The sequence below is a fragment of the Rhododendron vialii genome, chromosome 12a (genome assembly GCF_030253575.1).
Source record: "Rhododendron vialii isolate Sample 1 chromosome 12a, ASM3025357v1".
Classification (NCBI taxonomy): domain Eukaryota; kingdom Viridiplantae; phylum Streptophyta; class Magnoliopsida; order Ericales; family Ericaceae; genus Rhododendron; species Rhododendron vialii.
Genome location: NC_080568.1, coordinates 24,223,888 through 24,243,492, shown reverse-complemented (window position 1 = coordinate 24,243,492; position 19,605 = coordinate 24,223,888). Strand labels below are relative to the sequence as shown.

General features: G+C 37.7%; 1 protein-coding gene across 6 annotated transcripts; it reads right to left on the bottom strand.

Moving 5' to 3' along the window:
• Positions 1 to 624: 624 nt before the first annotated feature.
• Positions 625 to 13,521, bottom strand: LOC131311678 (uncharacterized). 6 transcript variants are annotated; one of them, XM_058339218.1, is made up of 13 exons: positions 13,064 to 13,521; positions 12,728 to 12,988; positions 12,294 to 12,376; positions 12,074 to 12,184; positions 11,152 to 11,326; positions 10,985 to 11,041; positions 10,476 to 10,639; positions 10,307 to 10,366; positions 10,097 to 10,174; positions 9,474 to 9,547; positions 6,693 to 6,769; positions 3,733 to 3,809; positions 625 to 2,612 (listed from the first exon to the last, which is right to left on the bottom strand). In XM_058339218.1, the coding sequence occupies exons 4-13, from the start codon at positions 12,155 to 12,157 to the stop codon at positions 2,544 to 2,546; spliced, it is 915 nt and encodes a 304-aa protein (XP_058195201.1). In that variant the 5' UTR covers positions 12,158 to 12,184; positions 12,294 to 12,376; positions 12,728 to 12,988; positions 13,064 to 13,521; the 3' UTR covers positions 625 to 2,543. The 6 variants fall into 6 exon arrangements, with proteins under 6 accessions (XP_058195201.1, XP_058195198.1, XP_058195199.1 ...); XM_058339215.1 differs by lacking the exon at positions 12,294 to 12,376 and having other exon boundaries at positions 12,728 to 12,826; positions 12,944 to 12,988; XM_058339216.1 differs by lacking the exon at positions 12,294 to 12,376 and having other exon boundaries at positions 10,476 to 10,612; positions 12,728 to 12,826; positions 12,944 to 12,988.
• Between the last annotated feature and the right edge of the window lie 6,084 nt (positions 13,522 to 19,605).

The window sequence follows — 19,605 nt, the reverse complement described above, 5'->3', positions numbered from 1 at the left end:
TCTGCCTTTTTACCAAATCGGAGAGAAAATTAATTGAAGTACGCTTAAACTAACCCGGACACCCTAACCGTTTTAGAAGTCCCCACTTGCATTATTCGAGGAGTCATCCACAGGACCACGGGCTGGGTCTTTATCTTGCATGGGCTTGGTAACGTGTTCAGAGCGCCTTAAGCCAGCCGATAATTGTACTGGTAAACAAGAGAGTGGGGACAGGTGATCCAGCTTGCGTGTCGCCGTGTACCCCGCTACCCGGACAAAAACAAGTTTCAAATTTGGCAAGCCCAGCTCTCAATTCATATGCACTACTTGGAGGACCCCCACACGAGGGGGTGTCACTATCGAAACCTTCCCCGATCAAATAAAATAAAATGAGGATAAAACAAAAATAATAATAAAAATAAAATAAAAATCGGAAAGAAATTAATTTTGACACTCTGCTTTGTGTTTTTTTTTTCTTTTTTTCCACGGAAAGAAGCAAATTCATTAATCAACTCCAAACACAGAATAGGATATACGATAAGTACAGATTTCCACCCAAATACAAAAAAACAGAGACACAATACAAGAAAAGACTAAGAAACGAAACTAGTGTCTAGTACCTATACAAGAGCCAAACGCTCACTTCTTCACATCGTCAACATGGCCGGCTAATGTGGAGCTAGTACCCAGACACCAACGTCTCAGGATGGCGAAGCTCCGAATCAAAGATAACATTGAACTTGTGGAAATCAGTCACCCTATTTGGGAAAACCAGATCTGGACAAAACACTCGAGAAGACCTATCGGGACAAAAACCGGACCTAACATCCAGACAAAAACTGGCTAAAACAAAACAAAATATAAAATGCCACTAGCTAAAACTGAAGTGCCAAAATCACATCCCAAATTGAAACCTTCTCATTTACCAGAGAGAAAAGTATTTGTCATATCCTATAAGAGCATCCACAATATAATAATCAAAACCAAAAGGTTGCTAAAATTAGCAACGTTGCTCAAAAAAAGAGCTAAACATTGTAATGTAACCAAACTTTAGCAACTTCTTAACAACTCATCAAATTTTGGCCATTTGATAATCAAAACTAGCAATATTTTACCAATAACCAAATTTATTGGACCCCATATCTTTTCAATCAAATGCAACCATCATTGGTAAGTAAAACTCAATCTCCACGAAAACAAATGCTTTATGATTGTACATTTAACAATATTGATCGTTTTATGAATTTTAATAAAATGTTCTCCACTGTCATTTATTTTACTAGAATGTCAGTCAATGTAAACTACTCATATTAGATTGAAAAGAAAAAAAATTAACCGTTAGATTTGAATTTTTACCAATTCATTACTGACTTTAACAACCTAGCAAATCAAAAAAAAACTTTAACAACCTTTAAATAGATAATCAAAATTTGATGTGACAAATTTTGATTAGGAAAATGATTTTAGCACTCCACTTTTTTACAATGACACTCCCAAACTTGTTTTTTAGTGTATAAATTATACATAACAAGACATACTAAAAGACAAATTTTGAAATATCATCATAAAAAACTGGAGTGCCAAATATTTTTGATTACTCACATTTGATTATTACATTGAGCATTGAGGATGCTCTAATATGAATACTTGATTATCGTCAGGCCTTGAAAATCCTCATCAATTGGTTTCCTTTCCAAAAGCTATATAAGTCCAGAAATCGATGAGCTTATCTCTTTCACCAAAAAAGCTTCTACCTCAGTGTCCCCGCCATAAGAGAGAACAGAAATGAAACTTCCATCCCGCAGCAAAGGGAAAATCAAGAAGGCTCTGATTTTGTGAATACACTGAATAGCATTTTGTGGGAGAGTACTAATGCACTTTCCGAAACACTCTCAATGTTTTTTGTTTTATTATTATTTTGTTTTCTTGTGATAATAAATGAAACTTTTTCTTTCGCTGTTCCAGCAAAAAAACAAAGAAGGGCTCTGATACTTATGTGAACAGTTTTGATAGCAGGGGAAAAGTACGTTTCAGGCATCAGAAGATGCAATGATTTATCCAACTTGAGTTCACCAAGCAAAAAGTGAATTTTGTTCTTATTCAAATTTTTTTTAGCGTTTGTTAGTTTTACGCCAAATTTTTGTGAATTGTTGATTCGTCTCGACAAAAGCAACCGGAAAAACCCAAAAAATTTACTTTTACCCAAATATTTTGAAAAATATCCACCTTAAGCATAAAAGTGGACATTTCCAAAAATATTTTGGCTAAAAGTAAAAAATTTAACTTTTCTGATTCCTCTCATAGAGACGAATCAATAATCCACAAAAATTTGACGCAAAAAGCAAGAACGTGATTTTTTTTTTAATAAGGACAACTTTTAAAAAAATCCTAAAAATTAAGCGGAACTCAACCTCAGTCTGTTATCGAACTTATGGAGCCATGATTAAGTGAGACTTCTAGTTTAAAGAAAACGTCCACAAAAATGCAGCATAAAAAGGCTACTACATAGTACTTGAACCTGATCTTTTATTTAACACACACACACACAAAATAGAACCTGCATCCTATGGGTTTCTGCTTGGTGTTGTGGAGCTTTCTGAATCTTGATGGTGAACTAATGTTGTGCAGTTGTCCTGTACAATCAAGAAATCATATAAAGATGGCAGCTAGGTAGCTAAAACTTAAAGGAAGTCGTGTCAAAATTCAACCATTTTATTTATTCTTTACGTAGCTTAAAATTGTTTAAGAGGCATGTCGAAACCTTAATTCTACACTCAAAACCAACAAGATGTATTCCGTCACATTGTCCAAACCAAAAGACAAAGTATGAGAAAAGGCTAAAAGTGAAATAAATTTGTGTTGGGATTTCCAACCCACCACAGAAGCACACCACAAAATTAAGCAAGCACAAGAAAAAGAACACCACAAATAATTTATGTGATTCCGCCCCAGTACCTACTCCACGGACAAGAAACAATTCCATTATAGTGATTGAGTACAATGTGATAGAAAAATATGAATCCTCAAGCATTCGCTCGCTCATATTTTTTCCTCCCCCTAACTCTCTCAATACTTTTTCCTCTCATGCTCCGTTTTTCTCTCTCTCGCCAATTCTGTATAACACAAAGGCCATGCAGTGAGTGTTTTTATTTTTCAAAAAAGGGGAGACCGGGTTAAAAAAGAACCCAATCTGATGAGGCCCCTTTGCCCTTTTGGAGTGAGCTAGGAACAACTTTGTTTGTTCACTCCTTCACCAATAAGGAGATAAAAGTCCTAGACTCCTAGTGAACCTAGAATACCCAAGTTCTCATCCACTGTGAACTTTATCAGATTGATCAAAAAAATCCAAACCATGATATCACCAAAATCATGGCAGCACTCAAACACCACCCCACGATGGGTTTTCATGCCAGCTTCAAATCACCAATTTGAACAATCCAAATACAAATTCCAATACCACTTGCAAATTAACCATAGCAACTCAAAGGGTATTTATTCCAATACCACTTGGAAATTAACCATGGCAACTCAAAGGCTATTAATATTATTACTGGGTGAAGCACAACGCTTTGCTTCAGTTTCCGAAATGCTTTCCAAATTTTCTGCAGACTCAGGTTCTAAATAAGTTGGTTGTGGGGAAGAACAAGTAAACTGCTAATGCATCATTGCATAAGTATGTTTATTAACACATCATTGTACGAGGACTTAAGACAACTTCTTCCCCAGTAATTAGAGGGAGGGAAATCCACATACCTCTGAGATACAGGAGTCCAAATTGTTGTTCCCTTGCAAGGGATTGCATACAGAATCGTGCTCCTGGCCGATTGAAGCTGCATTGAAAGAAGATTAAAAGAAGGAAAAAGAATATGAAGTTGTGCTTCTGAAGTGGCATCCCACCGTGAAACTGGAGAAATGTGATATCAATTTCAACACCAGTTTGTCATTACTTTTAGGCTCTCACTATTAAACACCAGTTTACTTTTCTGTTTAACATGTTAAATTCTAGAATATCCTGGGATGACGTTTCATTTCTATCTATAATACTATGTGGAGATGACTCCATTCTGGAGGTTGATTTTCTTCCTCAAAATTTCAGAGGTATAGAGTGATTTAGCAATGCCCTAAATGATTACAAGCTCCAAAAAGAAGTATCCGTGAAAACACAATGAGTTAGCATATAACTTTCATACTGATCCAAATAACGACCCTTTCCAAAGAGGATCAGAAGAATCGCATTTGGGTCTCTGTTAGATAACCTCACGAGAGTCATGACTAAACCTACTTTTATTAAACACAAATAAATTTATGTAGTGTCAAAATAAGTAGTGTTGCCATTTGGAAGGCCCTCACCACAGGGGTGCATACAGGTAGGTCCATGCCCCACCGTTGTAGAGTAGACAAGGAAGCTAGATCCTCCGTCATTGCCCTTACAATGTCATGAATGTCACAAGAACCCCTTCTATAGTGGGGCATTATATCTCAAGGAGTTCTTAAGGAGATCTGCCCCATTGACCCTTAAGAGCAACCACCTCAGATTAGCTCCTTAGGAGTAGCTCGACAAGGTAAGCAACAACATAGCAGGTCTCTAAAAATAAAACACTCACCAGCTACTCATAAAGACTTTCACCATTTGCATAAAGTCCTGAAGGCTCATTTGTCTGGAGCTCCACAAAGTTAGGAGCCGCTTCCAACATCAGGAGCTCCTCCAAAATAAGGAGATCCTCCAAGGTCAAGATACCCTCTAAAGTCAATCATAGCCCCTCTGAACTAGGCTCTTTCCAAACTTCTCACTGAATTGATGCCAACAGACTTGAAATTTAAAATGCTTAAAAAATCATGTGTTTGGGTAGTATCCTCCTTTTACCCATCCATCTCTAGCTCCGGTTCACACTCTGAGCTATACTCTATCTTTCTCCAAAGAGGCACCTTTTCAAAAAGCATTATCCAGGAGCAGTCTCTGCCTTCCACCCTCAAGGCTTACAATACCTCACGGCCCTAGCTTACTTTTGAATTCCAGCGGAGCAACATTAGCTACCCTTTTACTTTTGGTTTAGATTCACAACCTCTGTAAGCATTTAAGATTGCAAGCCCCCATACCACGAGCGTAAGCTATACTCAATGTTCTAAAAATCGCTAGGCGCAAGTCGGCGGAAAAGGGGAGCCTAGGTGCCGACTAGTCGTCAGCCTAGCACCCTAGGCGGGGACCAAGGGCCAACTAGTCGACTGCCTAATCTAGGCGTTGGACTACCGCCTAGCGCCTAGCCAGGGGCTAGTCGGCCTAGGCGGCCGACTTTTAGAACACTTGTTGTACTCCACCGCTTCAACAATGTTTCTTCTCCAGAGATTATCCCTCGGAGAGTAACGTTTTCTCTTCACACTTGGAAGTGTATGATGCTCTAAAGCTTCCTTGAATCAAGGGGAAGGAGCATGTGCAAACCCCATGTAAAGGGAGACTGACTCCCTTCTCTCTGGGATAGCGAACTTGACATACTCCAAGAGACAGAATGAAGGAATGAACTCAGCTACAAATTATAGAGTTCGTATGCCCTTGTTTTCCTGTTGAGTTTAAGGGTAACCATTGCATGTTTCGTGATCATAAAAAGGGGAAGGACGTGATGCCTGGTATACATTATAAAAAATTGTTATCATGGCCTCATGCAACATTTCTAGCCACTCTCGCCTAGAGAAATCTTAAATCAGCTCCAGTCAAATCACCTGAGGCAGAGTCACCACAACAATGTTATTTCTTCACCCATAAGCACCTCTCTGTGGCGAACCTCCAAGCGATGTAGCTCCTCCATAGGAGTGTACACACATACAACGAGCCCTCATGGCCCATGACTTCTCCAAGGATTGATCTTCACTCTTCAGCAAGCGAGCTGCCTCGACTCCCCTCCAACCTAGAAAATGGTTTCTCGTTGAGAGCCACTGTCTTACTGTGGTCCTAAGTCCTAACCACTGCACCACGGGATCACGAGCCTAGCCTAATCTGGGGCTTAGTTATAGTTGGTTTGGCTTGGTTTGAGCCTTATACATCATCGAAGGCATCCACAGATAGCTGTGTGTTTTAAACAGATTACAGTGTTCCATGGTAGAAAGTCTATTCTGGAGTTCACAGTCACCGTCATGTGCAGACAACCAGAGTTAGAACAAAATAAACTACAGCTCTGTTGTCTACTTAGTGCTATTTCTGCTCCTAAAACGATTATCTACAAGTACCAAGCTGGAAGGCCCACCAGCTAGTGTGTCTCCCAAACCTATGAGGAAATAGAAAAGTCTTCACTACTTGTCATCATAATGAACAAAATGAAGACTAAGACAGGAGTTACATGGAAAATAAAAACCTTTTATCGGATTTGAACCAATGACTCTCGCTGTATGAAACCGCTGAGTCAAGGCCTTGCCAACCATCAAATACGAGATTGGGCCTCTTCTCAAAGATTTGATGGAATGGCCCATCCCAAAAAAGGAAGGTTATAGTACACAATGCGTTCCATTGGTATGAATCGTGAAGATACCACGCACAACAGGACATAGAGCCGCTAAACAAGTTTAGTTTCCTCCACAAATTCTAAATAGTGTACTTAAAGATTCCAAAGCAAACATGGGCCATACAATTTAATAAATACCATAAATTGAGAAAATATTGTTTGTTTCTTCTTTTATTATTACACAATGTCAAACCTCAACAGTAGAAAATAACAAGAGTAAACCTGCATTTTTAGCAGTGCCTCCCTCACAATCATGACTAGGATAATTCTCTTCGATATTTTGATCCACATCTTCAATCCTGAGATCATATCCAAGAAACAAGTTAGACCACAGTTGATAACAGGAGAAATACCTTCACGAAAAGGAAGAAGAATTCATTGTTAGCATTGTGGAAAGTATTTAGCTTTATCGTCGTTTATCATTTTTTAGAAGGGTAGTAGAGTATTTTTGGCTTCATGAGGGTTTGTTTAATGTTATTAGGGTTAGCATATAAATGTCTTTCTTTTTGTAAGACAATCTTTTGCAATACAATAACTTTTTTCTTCTCTCTATAATCAATCATAACATCAGAACTCAAGTTGCGAGAGCCGAGAGGTCATGGGTTCAAGTCTCTCTGTTTGCATTTTCTTCTCATTTGATTATATTTATCCCCTTTTGCATTCTTTCACAGCATGCTGCCCACATCTCCAAGTGCAAGACAGGGTTGCACGTGAGAGAGGGTGTTGAATAGCTTGATATATATTGTTGGCTCATTTCCTAACAGCTTAAGCCTTTGGGACAATTGATATCTTAATAAGTATCACAACATTTGGGATCTAAAAGGAGGAATACGAATAAGAAACAATAGAGGAATTATATTCCTTAATCCCCACAATTTCTTTGATCATCATCAACACAGCTATTCTCATTCTGCCATTGCAATAACTAGAATAAATATCGTAAGCAAAAGCACAAAATGAACAATCAATCATGCATTCAGACAGCAAATCTCTGGTTTCATAACAACAATCAATTCTGTTATGTTTGTTTATTCATTTGTTTAATTGTCTTGATGATCTAATTCCTATGGTTGCATGATAACATGACAATGAAGATAGAGAAAAATAAAACAAAACGCTCACCAATATAGTCGCATCCTTACGGATAGGAGCATCGGGCTCTACATATATGAATTGAATGCTTGATGAGCACCCAATATTGTAGATATTTGGTGCGACTAGTCCCGTTTTATGTTGTTTTATCTTGCGTTTATTTAGCTTTTATAGTGATATTGCACGTAAGGTAGGTTTTTGTGTATTTCAGGTAATTCGTACAACGCGTTTGAACGCCAAGGAATGCTTCAGGTGCAACCAAGTACTCAAGGCCACGTGCCACCCCGTGGTGGTGCTCGAAAAGTCATGAAAAGGTGGTTTGGAGGTTGCTCGGGTTGCCCAAGGGTCAAGGGAATTGAAGGACATGTGAGGGTTTTACCAAAGCAATTCATCTTCCGACCAGCTGAGGGTAGAATCGTCATAACTTTTGATGTACAAACTACTTTTGATCCAAACCTCTTGGGTTAGAAAGTAGACTCGACAAGCTTTCTAACGGTCCAAAGAACACCCAAATCCGAGTTTGGGAGTGTCTGGAGAGAGCCCACGAAGTTGCCCAAAAAATCTGTCATGCTTGTACCGGTACTGGCCAACTCCCAGTACCGGTACAGGGTGCCCAGAGATTGATTTTGCCAGTCCGTTGAAGCCTTGTACCGGTACTGAGGCATTTCTAGTACCGGTACAGCTTAGGAAAATCTGCAGATTTTTGGTTAACTTTTCAACCTTCCATTTATGGAAAGTTTCCACTTGTGAAATGTTTTTGGGATATTTTAGGGACCTTTTGGTCTTTTGTAAGGGATATTTTGCAAGCCCTATAAATAGGCTTGTATGCCTTTTATGGAAATGATGGCCATTTCTAGTCTTTTTAGTCCTAAGTTTTCTTTCTTGCTTTCTAGGAACTCCATTAATGTTCTTCAAGTTTTTCTAGTAATTTCCTTCAAGAACTCAAGTAAGTATTTGTCTTATGTTAATTTCTCGTTCATTAATTTTGTAGCTACGCCTTGGATCTTTGCATAAATCAAGTTTATTAACGTTTTCTTCGGTTAAATCTTTTGCTCTATTTTCTTACCATGTCTAGTCTTTTAGCTATGTGTGAGTAGTATCTTGGCTAAGTCTTGGGTTAATCTTTCCCAAAGACTTAGGTTGTCGTTTGGTTCTCGAACCTTCGGGCTTAAAATCATGGTTTTCGGAATTAAATTAACCTAGCCATTTTGGTCTAAGCGAGGGGTGTTAACTCCTTGATATGTCATTTAGTCAAGTAGTCTTGGCAAGCGATATACTGAGAGCTCGTGGCCTCCTACGTGTTAGATACATTAGCAAAAATAGGTTGGTTTAGTTCCGTTTAATCACATCTTTTGATAATCGTAGTCGTTAAAGCTAAATCCTCCAAGTGTGAGCGCGCGGTCGTGACTCTCATTTGAGTTATATTCGAGAACCGATAACGACCTTTGTTAAGGGATAGATGATCTATAAAGCACTTTTCTAGTCTTTTTCTTTGGCATTTCCACCTTTCAAAGTAAAACCACGTTGGCCATCTTAAACGCCGCAATCCACCATATTAAACCTTCAATCAGATTAAGCTATTTTCGATTCTCTGTGGGTACGATCCCGGACTTTCCGGTTATTATGCTACCGACGATCTAGCCCTACGCTTGGGGTTTTCAACCTTATTCGAAGGCAAGGTTCGGAGCTAAGCAATGCTGCAAGGTAACTCGTAAAGCAGATGGTCACATTATATTGGTGAGCATCTCTCTCTCTCTCTCTCTCTCTCTCTCTCTCTCTCTCTCTCTCTCTCATGCAACCATAGGTATATAGCCTCTACCTCTTGCACTTATTGTTATAAGGTATATGCTACTTTTAAAGTTAGTCTTCAACTTGAATACAGGAAAAGAGGACAAAATACATTTAGCCAACCTGTTATTTTCCTTTTCTTCAACAGGTGTACATTCTTCTTGGCCTCCTACTACTGAGGAGAATGTTCTTCTATCCTGGCATACCGATCAATGATATGATGAGAGTAGAAAATCATTTACAAAGAAAAGCTGCTGGAAGCTATAGTAAGGATATAATTGTGCATTTCTAGGTACTCCTTTGTGGCAGCCATCAGTGAAACCCGAAATGTCAGGCTGCTAGATGCATTAACAAGGCACAGATAATAGCTGATTTGAGAGGTCGAACCAAGTATAGCACAGTTTAGAATGACCAAATTAGACATTTTAACGGTTGCTTTCAAGTGGGTGACAGGAAAACCTTTGGTGGCACAGGCCACAAGATTATGTAAAAAATGGTCTTAGACTCTTAGTGGCAGATTAATACAATTCTATACAGTATCTTGGGTGAACAATCTCATCAAAGATTCCCATCTGCCCTTTTCATAGCCCCACAAGAGTGAGCAAATGGCAGATGTCCTATGATCCACCGCATGTGCATCACATGTTACTAGTCAAAAAGATCTTGTCACCACACAATATTTTGATAAGTTAATTGAAACCAAAATGGCTTGAATGTTACCCAACAACTCTCTTCCCACTTCTTACCTCATCATTCAACTGCGTGACAGCTTTCTGAATTTTGTGTAAGAAAACTCCCAGGCTCCGCAATTCCAATTGCAATGCCTAACCATTTGATTCTTACCAGGGAAGTTAGAAATCAATGATGACTAATGGAAATCAATCAGCTACAGATTTTCTCTCTATCCATCCTTTTTGTTCTATTTGGAGAAGAAAAAACAGAATCTCAGACCATACCTTTTTTTCCAACTGCAAATTTTGTATAACCTCATCCTTTGTTGATAGTGTATTCTGAAGGTGTGGCTAGTTAAGATATATCACTCCCAAGAAATATCTTTAGCAGGAAGTTCAAGTTATTAATCAGAGAATAGCAAATTTAGATATTAGACAATGCCAGTATGGATATCTCTTCTATCTGTGGTTGGCAGTTGTTACTAATTTTGGTTTCCTCCAGCTGTGCTTGCAGCAGCAAAATTGTTTTCTCCTTTCTTCGGAGCTCATGTTCACTATTTCCCAGTTTACTTTGCAAGTCAGAGATTTTTTCTGCGTGAAAAAGATTGCAACTCCAGCCTTACTGAACCAAAAACAATGCGCTCATGCAGCAAAATTAAGGCTTGAACAATTAGCTAAGGAGTAAAGATGACAGATATTACGATTCTGGAAAAATCACCAAAGTTGCTAGATAATTACAAAATCAATAATTCAATATGTTCTCTCAAATTTACTTAAATTCAGTGTTCTAGAAACTCGATGTCATTTGACGTGAAAGATGATCCAGAAGCACCCTAGAAAACTCCATAGAATTTGCCTTTAAATGTTAACATAAATAGCTAGGAGCATGGTCATCACTCGTCAGTTCCAATACAATCAAAGCCATAGGCTAAATAAGTTGAAAAAATGAGAATGTGGAATTACCAACAAATACTTTCTCATAAGCTGACAGCTCGTCCATTTTGCTCTTTAATCTGGCCACTGAACACAAAAGCAATGTTAAGAAGGAATATCATGCTGCCTTTAATGCTGCAGATCTATGCATGAACAATATAGCATACTTAAAATATTAAGTCGAGAAATCTACATGCCTATTCCCTCTTTTTCGCTCACAAGATGTTGCACATAATCCAAAACTTGCTTGACAGAGAAAGCCTCCTTTTCTATTGTATCAAATTGTGATAAATGAGCATCTATCTTCTCCGATAAAATAGCGAGCTTTCTATCTCTAGCTTGTATAGATCGCCTCATCTCACAAGTAGAGTCCTGCAATCCATATGAGGATGGATTTTTTGTTAATTAGCAGCATTGGATAGCGTATTGGTTGTGTCAAATACTTTATGTGACAAAGCCATAACCCTCACTGATATGGTTCATTCTATTCAAACACTTATGCGATTTGCAAATAGAAAGAAAAGAGAAATATTAAAACCCTTAACCAAATCGGCAATATATTCTGTGGCATAGAACCACAACATTGTTTCTAACATAAAACCAACATACAGTTGACTGCTGAATGCTAATACAATGAGCTTCAAGAAATTTAAGATACCAAATTGTAGATTCAGACACAGAAGTCTCCAAACTTTAAGCCACCAAACTGCCTATACCACAAACAATAACACAAAGGCACTTGCTATTTCTTTCAAATAGAAGTCAAATTCTCAGTTAGACGAATGCTCATAGTTTAACCCTATGCAGTTTCTCAACAAAAGTTCCAAGGCAATTAACATCACTTCATCCAGTACAGAACAAATAGATATATGCCAAACTGCCAGATCAAATTACATGAATGAACAGGTAGTTGTGTATATATTAAACCACTTCGGTTAAATTTTTACTTAGTCATAGGTTCTTAACTTTAGGCCTATGTTTCTCTCCAACAAGTTCTCATAACTAAAACGTCAAAACATATCCGTACACCTAATTGCAGATCTTTAAAAAAAAAAAAAACGATTGTCAGTATTAGCAATTGATGAAAACATAACTAAAACAAGTTTATCAGATACAAACCTCGTAAACTTTTACAAAAGATTCCCTTGCCTGCAGTAAGCTAGCTATAGTTCCCTTCAACTCTTTTTGCTTGTTTTCAAGCATAGCATTGTCATTCTCAAGGTAACTCACCTACAATGATGTACTTGAACAAATAAGGAGAATACAAGAATTAATTGACTGGAGAGGCTTTTTTAAAGTCCTAGATTGGACGGTCCAGTCCAAAGCGCGTAGGGCTCACCACAGATTCATTTCAAATCGTTCGCTCCACTCATCTTTTGCATCGCGATGTGAAGATCATCCTCTAAAAAGTTCAGCTTGAGCCTACAAAGGTAGCCAATCATACTTGCTTTTGTAGTATATTCCCAAAATATACCTCTCATCCAAATCTTATGGAAGCAATCATGCGCAAGTTATGTAGCTACGAATTGATTTATTTCAGTCTGATTTTTTCGTTGACGATCTATCAACTGTAACCAAAAAGACTAATGGATTGGAGCATCGAAACAGAACCCGTGGCGGGCACTAGGACGCTAGACACTAGAAGCCCTTCCCTGATCAACTATTCAGAAAAGAGACTGCTCAAACACTCACTTGATCTCTATCTACATTTGTACGAACAAAATATGTGCATAAAAAACCCACCACGTATTGAACTACGACTAGACTACAAACCTTCCTTCCGAGTTTTTGCCGAAGCTCATTGGACAAAGCCAATTCTGCTTGCAATTCCGATTGCTTTCTTTCAAATTCTTCCTTTGTATGCTTTTGTTTCTATGTTCAATCATCGACAGCCTTGTTAAAATTTCGATATCCCTGATCTTAGATAACTACGCATGCATTCAGGCAAAACGTATGAATGCATTGCAGCTGAAAGGTACCGAAATGAACCTGATTTGAAAGCGTGAGTTGTTCGGTGGCAAAGTGTCCTCTTTCCTGAAATGTACATGGATAAAGATGAGAGAGAGAGAGAGAGAGAGAGATGAATGAGAAGGCGAAGGAGAGACTCACTCTGAGTTGACGAACTTCGGTGACTAGGGCTTGAAGCTGGAGCTTGAATCTAGACAATTTGAGCACCTCCATTTTCCCTCCAAAGTTTCTCTCTCCTCACTAAGTTTTTGGCCTATGAATTGTGTGGTTGCGGGGTTCGCTGTTGTTTGGGAAGCGTATCCTCCCCAATTTCAGGGCTCGAAAGCACTCGACGTGGATGTCTTGACCCGAACTTCAGAATGGTTTTTTACGGCCCATGTTTCGAAGAAGGGTTAACAGAACTTCCACTGTGTCAGTCGATTGGGAACCCTCTTGTAACGGGGTGTTAATGGTGAACACGGAAGGTGCAGTGGATGATCTTGGTAATGCGGCTTGCGGGGACTGATTCGTGACCATAACGGTACTTTTATCGTGGGTTTCCAAAGGAAAATTGGGAGCTGCTCGGTGATGGCGGCAGAATTATGGGGCGTTAACAATGTAATAATTAAAATTAGATAATCAAAATTTGTCACATCATCCATTTAAGACATTGTTAAGATTAGCAATGTTGTGGTCCATAATGTAATAATTAAAATTGGATAACCAAAATTTATTGCGTCACATTTTCAAACTACAAAAATCTAAAAACTAAAAACTGTGATAATAACTTGAATAGTTTTTTTGAAAAAACTATAATTTTAAAAAAAGAGTTTAGTGAAAATATAAGTTTTTTTTAAAAGAAAACAATTTTTTTTTGTGTAAAAACGGTTTTGAAAACAGTTTTAAAAAAAAATAGTTTTCAAAATAACAGTTTTTTAAAACTATTTTTTTAAAGTTTCTAAAAAAAATAGTTTTTAAAAATTATTTTTTGAAAACATTGTTGAGAGAGAAAAGGTTTTGTGTAATGATGGGTGTACTTGATTGAGAAAATTTGAAGACCATTAGAGCATCCGCAATAGGAATAATCAAAATCGATAACCAAAATGTACCACGTCATCATTTGATTATCCATTTAGTTCATAATCAAACCTAACAAACTTGATCACCACATTGGTTATTTTTGTATCCCTATAAAAAAGCCCCCACAATATGCAATGTATCTATGTCCAATTGCAAACAAGTTCCAATCACGCGCCCGACCACACCAAATTATTCGTCTCAATGAGACGATTCTAATGTAAGGTGTTTTTTAATTTTTTAGTTTTGAATTTGGTTATTGGATTTGGTTATTGAGTTTTGGTTATTGGTAAAAGTTGTTAAGTTTGGTTATTCAAAGGTCAAAATTTGATGAGTTGCTAAGAGGTTGCTAATTTTGGTTATTACAATGTGAACACTTTTTTGAGCAAACATTGTTAATTTTAGCAATCTTTTAGTTTTGATTATTACATTGTGGATGCTCGTAGATTTGATTATTAGCAAAAAGTTGTTAGTTTTGATTATTCAAATGCCAAAATTTGATGAGTTGCTAAAAGGTTACTAAGTTTGGTTATTACAATGTGAGCACTTTTTTTAGCAAATATTGCTAACTTTTATAATCTTTTGGTTTTGATTATTACATTGCGGATGCTCTTAGGTATGGGCTCATGTTAGCTAAGGATCTTAATTGTTCAAATATTGTTGTTTGCGCCGATGCTATTGCAGTGATCAAAGCTAGGCTTGTTACAAACCCGAGCGGACCGAAAAAATCGATCGATCGATTCGGTTTTCGATCGGTCCAGAGGCGTTTTTTGGTGGTTCGGGGTGGGCCGAGACAAACCGAACCGAATCTAGGTCGGTTCGGTCTCGATTTTCTAAAAATCTATACGGGCCGAATCGACCGAACCAATGTAGGACCGAACTATATATATCATATACTATATTTATATTAATCGTTTTAATCTTGACCGAACCAAATGCGGACCGAACCAACCGATCCTGAACTGAATGGCCAAACAGTCTTTAGTAACTTAGGTTTTGGAAATTGGCCCAAATGGCCCTAAGGGCCCATTTCGAGGTGGACCAAAATCCCCAAACCGAACCAAAATTAATACCGGTTAGGATCGGTTCCGGACTTATATATTCCGAACCCGATCGGTTTTCGGCAAATCCACCTCAAACCGAATTGAACCCACCGAATAACACCCCTAATAAAGACCATTCAGGACCGGAGTCAATCAAGTGCTCATCCTCTTTGCAACTTGATTTTTTATTGCAGGTTTCTATTGGACGGTTTCACGGTGGTGCAAATCAAACATTGCTTTGTCGCAACCTAACCTCTTGAAAAGGTTCACACCCCAAGCGTAGGGCTAGGTCGTTAAAAGTATAATAACCGGTAAGACCGGAATTGTTCCTGTAGAGAAATCTTCTTTAGTGAATTTGGATTAGACGTTGTGTAGAGAGTTGTGGCGTTCAAGCGGCCAATTTTGGTTTTCGAATTGAATGACGAAATTTAAACTCGGAATTAAACTAGATTAAAGATGGTTAAGTCAAAGGGATTGATTTACCCACGACTTAGTCGTCAAACGGTTTCTTCATCTAACTTAAGAGTGGACCGAAACCGTCCAGATTCCACTCGAAGAATTAAAAGCTGAAGACTACTTATAACTTAATTTAAAGCTCTGATTCAAATTGAACTCATTTAACGCAAGTGAGAGACGAAAAAGGATCGTTCGCACGCGTAGGATTATCAAGCTCGTAGCACAAAGCGATAAACTTCATTGATCAAAGAAGCCACCAACCCCATGATCAAAACTAGACATTATGGGTTTAATTCATTCAAAACCTTGAAATTAAGCTAAAGTTTAAGAGAAACCATTTGAACAACTAAATCATAAAGTGAATCTCACCCCATGACCAAACCTATATACTACTCACACATAGCAAAAAGACTAGAAAAAAAGTTTAGCATAGAAAACATAATTCACCGATGAAAACGAAAATAAATTAGATTTAATAGAAGATCCAAACCATAACTACAACATTAATACATGAGAAAACATCAAAACACTTAAACTTACTTTAGTTGTTGAAGATTGAGAGCTTGAAAAACTAAGAACACAACATGAAAATCTTAGAAAGCAAGAAAAAAACTTAAGCCTAAAACTAACTATTGGCCATCCTTCCATAAATAGCATACAAGCTTATTTATAGAGCTTATAAAATCAGCCTTACAATGGACAAAAAGGCTCCCAAAATATCCAAAAAACATACTAGAAGTAGAAACTTTCCATATATGGAAGGTTGAAAAATTCAGCAAAAAAGTGCTGGTCGAAGGGCATTGGTACTGGTACCTCAAAAATGAGGTATTGGTACCAATCCAACTGTCTTCCATTTCAGTACCAAGGTACCGGTACCATGTTTTTGAGGTACCGGTACCATTGTCTACAAAACTGCAAAACATGGCAGCTTGGCCTTTGAGCTCTTGTGATGTCCCGATGGCCTTCCGATACTTCGAGACTCAATCAACGGGACTTGACGGAGGTGTGCCATGTGGCCTTGGTCTCTTGGATACCCTCGAGGGCCATCCTCGATGCATTTGCATTGCTTGCTAAGCTTTGGCACGCCCCTCGCCATTCTTGACCATTGAGTGGCCTCCGGGGCTTCTTGAGGTACCGTTAGGTTCCGCTAGCAGAGAAATGGGTACCGACGTGCACTTGAACACTTGGTTAAATTCCGGAACATCCCTTGGAGTTTAAAACCGCCTTACTAGCACATTTTACCTGAAACACACACAAAAATACCTTACGTGCATTGTCAAATAAAAACGACGACTTATGCATATAAAAGCTACAAATTAGAAGATTAAAGCCCCAAGATTATACAATCTTGGGTGCTAATCAAGCATGATTACCGGGAGGCTAATCGGTGTGCTGATATTCTAGCAAAGAATGCGTTGTCCCTAGCTTTGGGTTTTAGTTGTTTTAATGTTGTTCCGTCTTATTTGTTATTTCAATTAAATGTAGACTCTGTAGGGATTTAAATACCCCACACTTATTTCTATTTTGTAATCTATGTTTCTCCGTTCACTACCAAAAAAAATAAATTAAAGAACCATGCTACTGGTACATACAATCTGTGCACAGGTTGTGCACAGATTTTGTAATGGGACCCACCACGGGTCGCACATAAATGATCCGAGTCGTTCATTAAATGTAAAATATTTTTTCAAGAGTCCTCGTAAAAAATCAGCTCAATGTAATATCTATAAGTGCTCGATCCAATCATCTAAATTTTCATTCAGATTTTCGGGTAATGAAAAGTTAGATAATTAGATCAAGCACTTATAGGTATTGAATTGAGCTAATTTTTTACAGGAACCCTTGAAAAAATGTTTTACATTTAATGAACGGCTCGGATCATTTATGTGGGACCCGTGGTGTGCCCCACCACAAAATCTGTGCACATTTTGTGCACAGATTGTATTACCAGTAGCATTTCGGTAAATTAAATAGACGTTCTATTAAGAGGATCCTAGTAGAACTACTCATGTTATCATTCTTAAATTGATTGAATGGCCAATGTTGTTCTTATTAAATAATTATTTCTCTCTCCGAAATTTATATTCTCTCATTCGATAAATTTATATTGGATTTTTAAGTTATGAGTTGAGATATTGATCTTTATCGTTAAACTCAACTGTGCTAGTTAAGTAAATTGTTCCACTTCCTTAGGTATTGTTTGATTCTAAGAAAGAATGAAATGAGAGTTCAACCTGTACACATAATTCACACATATGTGAATTATTTTGCGGAGCTATGTGTATTGTGTACTCCCTTCGTCTCAATTTAAATGTTTCCTACGGCAAAAATTCGTGCATTTTCAAACTCAAAAAAAAATAAAAAATTTATTTTATTTTTTTATACCAAATTAAAGTATACATTAAGTACTTAGGCCACTAGCGCGTTGGCCTAAAAAAATCCGAAATGCTACTGGTACAGCAACCCTTGCACATACAGTATGTACAACGCGCTTTTGGGCCCGTCTTGGGTCTAACAAAATATTTTGTTTAGGGTCTATGCAAAAAATCAACTCCATCTAATATCTTCAAGGACGTTTACGAAATGTCCATATTTGCTAGCCTAAATTCTGGAGCAAAATTGAAGGTTTTGTATGTGTAGAATACTCTAAAAATATATGTGTAAAATGTTCTAAAAGGTAGTATCTACATACGAGTATTAGTTTAGAATATTCTAGATATTAGTCACATGTTGAATTACCACAAGAATATCTTAGGTCTAGAACCATCCATTGAGTATTATAAATAGGGAATGTGTCTAGCCACTTTGTGTAAGAAAAATCTTGAGTGTTTAATAAAAGTTTGATTGTTTCATTCACCTCTCTCACTTCCAAATCACTTCCTCCTTACAAATCTTAAACATCCTATAACCAACATCTCCAACATCCTCAGCTTGTGAACACATCCTCAGCTTGTGAACGGGCTTTGAAGTATTATCACAATATAAAAGTTCATCAGGAGCTAACGCACTAACCCCCAACTCTGTGAAAATTTCTCAATGGGTTTCTCGGCTCTGTACAAATACTGTACTCCCGATAGACGACGTGCAGTCCTACGTTTCGAGTGGGGTAACACTTGTGTACAAAATCTTAACACTTGTGTACAAAATCTTGATACCTCTGATCATGACAATGAACGCAGAAGCTTTGATAATCAGCACATTGAATATCACACATTGGACAGTACTTCACCGACTTCCCCTTTTTCATCTTGACTAGAATACCTAGCTAAATCATCAGTGTGGATGGATTTGGATTGGATTTTCAATCGTCCATTTTCAAGTTATTTGAAAAGAATAATGCTTTGTCACTAATTTCTTGTCCATTTTTTGACCCTAGTATTGGAGAAGTTTGGCTCTTGGAGGGCGTGGTCGTCAGTGTTAGAAAGAGGATTATGCGAAACACAAACAGTTCTCCCACAATGGCCATAAGTCGAAGTTGGAATTTTCCGCTTAAGCCTGTCGTCGATGCCATCAAGGATTTAATTCATCGCTTGTCTCCAACGTCTGTGTGGTGAATGAATACAGAAGGAATTAGAGGATGTGAGAATGATAATTTAAAAGGTGGCAGTGTTCACTGTTTTTTAAGGCAAGAAGTAACGCAATGCTTCTACTAAACGTTGTTGATTATTGCCGATTACAAAAACAGATTCACTGCAATTTAAAGTACGAAGCAACACAATGGACAATGGTTACACTTACGGGCTTACGGCTGTTTGGAAGATGAAAAAGTAGGAAACATTAATGTTTTGTTTGGATTGGAGTATGATTTTTTTTTTTGAAAAATAGTAAGGATAATAAATGGAAAGAGATAGAGAGAAAAATATTGAAATGAGAAAGAATCTAGAAATTTTTTTTTGTAAAATTCTTTTTAAATTGTAAAGAAAACAAGACATAATTCTTTGTCCTTTTAAAAAAAGAAGATGACTGAGATTTCAATGAGCCCTGCTACTGGTACAGAAATCTGTGCACAGATTGTGCACAGATTTTGTGGTGGGGCCCACCACGGGTCCCACACAAATGATCCAAGCCGTTCATTAAATGTAAAATATTTTTTTAAGCGTCCTCGTAGAAAATTAGCTCAATCTAATA

Coding starts and splice junctions, on each gene's coding strand:
- LOC131311678 (XM_058339215.1), bottom strand. CDS start 13,135: ATGGAGGTGCTCAAATTGTCTAGATTCAAGCTCCAGCTTCAAGCCCTA. Junction 12,989..13,063: donor CCGAAGTTCGTCAACTCAGA/GTGAGTCTCTCC, acceptor TGTACATTTCAG/GAAAGAGGACACTTTGCCAC. Junction 12,185..12,727: donor GGCAAAAACTCGGAAGGAAG/GTTTGTAGTCTA, acceptor ACATCATTGTAG/GTGAGTTACCTTGAGAATGA.